At 40.6% G+C, this 6,356-nt stretch overlaps 1 protein-coding gene across 1 annotated transcript; it reads left to right on the top strand.

Moving 5' to 3' along the window:
- Positions 1-2,007: 2,007 nt before the first annotated feature.
- Positions 2,008-3,448, top strand: LOC130911717 (metal transporter CNNM1-like; the record flags this gene model as incomplete). The annotated part of the gene is made up of 1 exon (XM_057829285.1): positions 2,008-3,448. A coding segment is annotated over exon 1 (1,441 nt), but the record flags the coding sequence as incomplete, so codon positions are not given.
- Positions 3,449-6,356: the final 2,908 nt, after the last annotated feature.

Raw genomic sequence — 6,356 nt, 5'->3', positions numbered from 1 at the left:
TTCAGGTGTGCCTCAGGGCTCCGCTATTGGTCCCCAATGCTAATAAAAAATGTTTTTGCTTCTTTTGTCTCTTAATTTTTTTTGGTACAAATATGTTTCTTATTATTACACAATCTGCTAGTGCCAGCTCTTTGGCTGTTTTAAGAAATCTCATGCATAAATTTATTTGCCCATTAAACGAGTCTAATAATAGAAATAATCTTATTGTTGACTAACGTTAAATATAGTTCAGTAAGAGAAACATCTGTGTTCTGGAAACATTGGTATGTTTAGGAGTGTTTTTATGTAATTTTTATTCTTTTTATTGTTTTTGTTATCGTTCTTTTATGTAATTTGGACTATGAGTCTGTAAAAATTTTTTTATCTGAAACTGTTTTTAGTTGATTATTTCACTGAGGAATAAAACTTGTCTTCTGTTCATCTGTTTAAAGCAGAGACTCGTTTCCAATCACTCATTGCTCCATTTTACCCAGATTGATACATTTTGTATGTTTATGTTAAAATATTTGTCCCAATTGCTTAGAGCAGAAAGATCTTAATATTTTAGTGCTTAATAAAAACATTTATTAGGTTACACTGAAACAAAGGAGACAGAACTATGCATAAAACCACAACAGGAAAATATTGCTTCATTTTTTTAAATCATTGAAACAATGCTACATTTGGTCTGAAGGTTAAATGATCTGATATCTGCCCAGGAACATTTAGTAATACTTTTGTTCAGGCTCACTGAAAGGAAATGATTTGATGTTTGATGTGATTAAATAGTGTGAACGTTTTGTTGGGACCCATAAAGCAGGACAGAGATGCGTTTCTGCATAAATAAACCTGAATAAATAAAAGACTTTAATCAACTTTCCCAGAGAAACATCTAAACAGCGCCCTCATGTGGCCACAAATTCCAATTAAATACACATTAAATAGAGAATATTAACAGCACATTCAATTCCAGGACACTTTGTAAAACTATTAAGTCCAGTTTATATTAAAAAAATATATATCGTCATTTTAACCCAAACAAAGTTACTTACATGCATGCCTATAAAACAATACATATTACTATGCTAGTTTTCTTTCTTCCTTTTCCTCTTTCTGTCTTTATTCTTTCTTTTGGATTATTCTAGAAGAAACACATCAATTTTAATTCAAATTTTGTAAAGTTCTTCACTGTGTGGCCAGAAAATTGGTATAACTCGTGTCTGAGGGTTCAGTTTGTAGTGAAAAAGAACAGATCCGTCATGCCGTGTAAATATGGGCTCATCATAAAAGCAAGAACTCCTCCAAAATACTGTTACTTTGAGCTTTTAAATCACTGAAAACAAGATGGCTAACTTCAAACACCTGCAATTTTCTGATCTGTCAAACATGAATTACCGTCTCTGTGGTTGTTCCAACACTTTTGTTGTTGAATCTGATCACGAGAAGCTACAGTTAAAACTCAAAAAAATACTTTCACGTGGAGAGGATTTTTTTTTACAATTTTATCGGAAGATAAAGAGAACAAAAAGATGAACATATATAACAAAGAAAGGTAACTGCAGCAGCTTTAGTGCGATAAAAACAATTAAAGATGTTTGAAAAGAATTGAAATCCCCAACAGCAGCAGAAATTATCAGTAAATTAAGTCTGTCCCACTACGGAAAGCCTTGAAAACTTTTGCTCATCAAAAGTCTTGTTTCTGGTAAACTATCCAAGGAAAAGACAACTTTTCCTCTCTGACAGCTGTAAAAAGTGCTGCTGTTTAATCCGCCGTTTGCCTGCAGGATGTCATCATAAAAAGGCGCAGAGATTTTGAAAAGAGCAAAATATCAACTCCTGAGCTCGCGCCTATTATTAGAAAGTGACCTAATGGCGCTGATGGCGCATCTCCTCCGCTGTTTTGCATCGCCGGAATCAGCGCCGTTAAAACGGATTGCTGATTGTCCCTCCTTTTCCCACATGGACCGGAACCAGGCGGCACCACGTGACTCCGGATCCCCGGACTGAGCCAGTTCATCACACCGCATCATGGCTGCGGAGGATGAGGCCGCGCGGTGCTGCCTCAGGTCCCCGCAGTCCCGCGGGGCTCCGCTCTCTCCGTCCCGCTGCCTGTGGCTCCTGCTCGGCCTCTGCTGGCTGCTGCCCACCCCGGCTCTCTGCCTGCTCGGCTTCCGTCCGGAGGAGACCGGAGCGGAGCTGTCCGTGGACGACGGGGTGCTGAAAGCCACGGAGGGAACCCGCTTCATGCTGCGGGTGTACTACTCCACCTCCCCGCAGAGGCTCAACCGCACCGCGGGGACCCGCGCCAACAATGCCGCGCCCTGGATCGCCTTCATCGAGGAGCCGAGTCCCGGCAGAGAGGGACAGGTTCACCCCAAGAGGAACATGTGCATGGACAAGAACGCCAGGACGTCCGACATCGAGGTTTTAGGTTCCTTCAAGTCTGCTTCCAGTCAGAACTCAGTGCTGGTCGAGCTGCTGGCCAAAGACTTGCGAAGAGGGGAGAAGATTAAGTATTACTCCATGTGCGCCTTCGACGGGTCCAAGTGGGAACACTACCGGACAAGAGACTTCTGGGTCGCCGTGACAGAGCGCTCTGCTGTCCCGGAGCTCTGGCTGCAGGTCCTGGTCTCCGTCCTGCTGCTCGGCTTATCGGCTCTTTTCAGCGGACTGAACCTCAGCCTGCTGGCGCTCGACCCGGTGGAGCTACAAGTCCTGCAGAACAGCGGCACCGACAAGGAGCAGAACTACGCGCGAAAGATTGAATCTGTGCGTCGGCATGGGAACTACGTCCTGTGCACGCTGCTGCTGGGCAACGCGATCATCAACGCGTCTTTGGCGGTGTGGATGTGCCAGATCCTGGGCATGACCTGGCTCTCCACGGTCATTTGCGCCTTTGGCATCTTCTTCATCGGGGAGATTCTTCCTCACTCCGTGGCATCGCGTCACGGCCTGGCTATCGCGTCCAAAACCATCTGGGTGACGCGGCTGCTGATGGTGCTCTCCTTCCCCATCTCCTACCCCATCAGCAAACTGCTGGACCTCATTCTCAACCAGGAGATCTCCAACTTCTACACCAGAGAGAAACTGCTGGAGATGCTGCGCGTCTCAGACCCGTACCACGATCTGGTGAAAGAGGAGCTGAACATCATCCAGGGCGCGCTGGAGCTGCGCACCAAGACGGTGGAGGACGTCCTGACGCCGCTGAGCGACTGCTTCATGCTGGCGTCGGACGTGGTGCTGGACTTCAACACCATGTCAGAGATCATGGAGAGCGGGTACACCAGGATACCGGTGTTCGAGAACGACAGGTCCAACATATTGGACATCCTGTTTGTCAAGGACTTGGCCTTCGTGGACCCGGACGACTGCACTCCGCTGAAAACCATAACGCAGTTCTACAAACACCCGCTGCACTGCGTCTTCAACGACACCAAGCTGGACGCGATGCTGGAGGAGTTTAAAAAAGGTGAGGAGCGTCTACAGGACGTAAACCAAAAATCTTTATCAACACACAGCAAAAACATTAAACTTCCAGTCAAGTACATGTATTAGTAATTGAAATAAGACCAAATGAACTTATAAATAACTTTTCAGCAAGAGATAGGATCTTGTTTAGTCAATAATTCCTTAATACCCATGAAAAAGTACCACTTCCATAGGTAGATTATTTTATTTATATTTCAGTTTAAGTAAAATATAAGTTCTAAGTTAAATATTATTAATATTAAGGAATTATTGACTTAAAACAATCTCCTACATCTTGCTGAAAAGTTGCTTATAAGTTCGTTTTGTCTTAATTCAAGTACTATGACATTTGCACTAGAAACCACACACAAAAAAACTCATTTACTGTAAAATTTTATGTAAATTAAGAGACGGTTTTTGACCGGCAGCTAAATTAGAGACCTTTTTTTCTTACAGTGTAGACTGAAAAAACTTGGTAAGATTTTGTGTTTTTGCAGTGCACTCATTCATGTCAACAAAATAAATTCTTTACACTGGCCCTTTATCAGTGCGATATGTAATAATTTAACTGGATGAACACAGTTATGAGTTCAGTAACAATGTTTTTGGGGATATGAATTAAAACGAGCTGCCAAGGAATCTTAGCCAAATGTGTTTCTATAACCAAACTGCAGTTTTGTGACAGATAATTATTTGCTGACATCTATTTGTAAACAAACCAAGTTGAAACACAAAAAGTTTACACTTTTAGACTGTAACTTGTTTAAAACAACAAACAATGACGATTATTGTTTGTACTTTTACAACGTAAACCTGCTTATTCTATTAAATCTTAAATAATAATTATAAATTGCTACATTTTAATTTATCTATGAGGTCATCAATTCATATTTAATAATATTCACATTCAATCAAATATTAGATGTATGATTTGTGTAAAACTCAAGGCCACTGTTGGTTTGTGTTAAGTAAACTGAGCACAGGCTTTGTTTACTTATGCCTTGGGCCGGCTCTGTGTGCAGGCACAGTTCAGCTGCTCATATTTGCAGATGTGACCGTATTTGCACTGACAACATGTTCTGGTAGTTTGCAATCAGAGGGATGATCCAAATGAATCTCAATAACCTGTTAAAACCTGAATAAATTTGTGTTTTGCAAAGGTTTTCGCACAACTTGAACGTTTTCCCAACTTTGTCACGTTGCAAACACAAACTGCATCGTCGTTTTCTTGGGATTTTTAAAAACAAATTAGTGCATCGCTGCGTCGTGTAGCAAACATGATGCTCGGTGTTGAAAATGTTTTACAGATACAAATCTGAAAAGTGTGGCATGCATTTGTGTTTGTTTTAAACTCCTTTGATTTAAAAGCCTTGAAGTTTAAGGCAAGTTAAAAACTTTGAACTGACATACGCAAAGGAAGATGTGTGGCAGAAGACAAAACTGCAAATCCCACTGAACTGTCATTTTCCATATTAAAGGCGACTCTAACAACCCTAAACAGAGATATAATGGAGGGTTTAGAAGACTATTCATGTGTTTGAATGGTCTAGTCAAAGTCCAGTTATAAGCCCAATAGGAATCTGGGCCAAGATTTAAAAACTGAATATTTACTACTAAGTACTACTTAGGCAAAATATTAAATATTTCAGTCTGTGCTATATACAAATGCATCCCACATTTTCCAAGTTTTATTTGTTAAAAGTTTGGAAAACCTTTTATCCTTTTTTCCCCACTTCACAATGAGGTCCATAGTTTTTTTATCTGTCACATAAAATCCTTGTAAAAATAGACTGAAGTTTGTGGATCTTAATGACAAAATGTGAAAGAGTTTAAAGGGTGGGAAGAGTTTTGCCAGGCAAGGTTCTGGTGAAGCTTTGGATTTGCTTTTTAGGTTTTAATCCAGGGTGGGCCATAAGTTTCCATACATAGAAAAAATAAAACAGTTTATATTCGACAACTGTTTTTATTTTGTGGGACTCTGTGTAATCGCTGCCCGTCTTGGACCACTTCATGGTTGATCTGCAACATTTCCAGTTTTCTGAAACTTGCAAATAAGTTTTGCCACAGTGTCGTGTGTGATGCTGGTTCCATGTTTTCTGTTAAAGTTTCGTGTGACTGCTTCCCGATCCAGTCATCAGTATAATTTCAATTCTTTGCTTTTTTGTCAAACGCATCTTCTTGAGCATCTGAAATAAACATTTTGCATTCTCCTATGTATGGAAACTTATGGCCCACCCTGTAGTTTTAATGCAACTTTGGTAAAAAAAAAAAAAAATCTCTGAACATTTGTATTAATTTCTTTTCTTGTAAAGTGCAGGAATAATTTTGCAGGTAAAGTAGCCCAACTAACTCCAGATGTTTGATTTGTAATTGTTGGTGTTTTTATCCCATGTTACAAGTGAAATGATCTGGTAACCAATCTAAAACGTTTTCATCAATATGACGGAATTATTTATTTATTACACACCTCTGTATGTTGCTGAAAAGTTGCTTTTAAGTTAGTTTGTCTTATTTCAAGTGTACAAAGATATTTGCACTAGAAATTAGACCAACATTACTTGGTAAGATTTTGTGTTTTTTGCAGTGCATGCACATCATTTGTTGCCATGGCAACACAGTGAAATATCCCAAAACGACCCCAGAAAACATTCAGCTCAGCTCTGTCCCAAACAAATGAGTCACTTTATTGAGTAATGCTGCAACCAGGCGACGTTTGGAGGTCGATCAGATTTTTTTATTCCATAATCTTCCTCAGATTAAGTGGATAAATGAGCAAAACAGAAAGCTGCGTGTGTGTTTCAGCAGCACTGAGTCGAGCCGGCCTCTTGCTTCAGAAAGTGTGAGAACCTGCAGCCTGAGCAGGCACAGCCCGCCCTGCACCAAAACGAAGAGTCATGCCCAGTTTGCAG

The sequence above is a fragment of the Corythoichthys intestinalis genome, unplaced genomic scaffold (assembly GCF_030265065.1).
Source record: "Corythoichthys intestinalis isolate RoL2023-P3 unplaced genomic scaffold, ASM3026506v1 HiC_scaffold_89, whole genome shotgun sequence".
NCBI classification, from domain to species: Eukaryota; Metazoa; Chordata; class Actinopteri; order Syngnathiformes; family Syngnathidae; genus Corythoichthys; species Corythoichthys intestinalis.
Note: the sequence above shows the minus strand (reverse complement) of the source record. Positions and strands in the feature narration are given on the sequence as shown.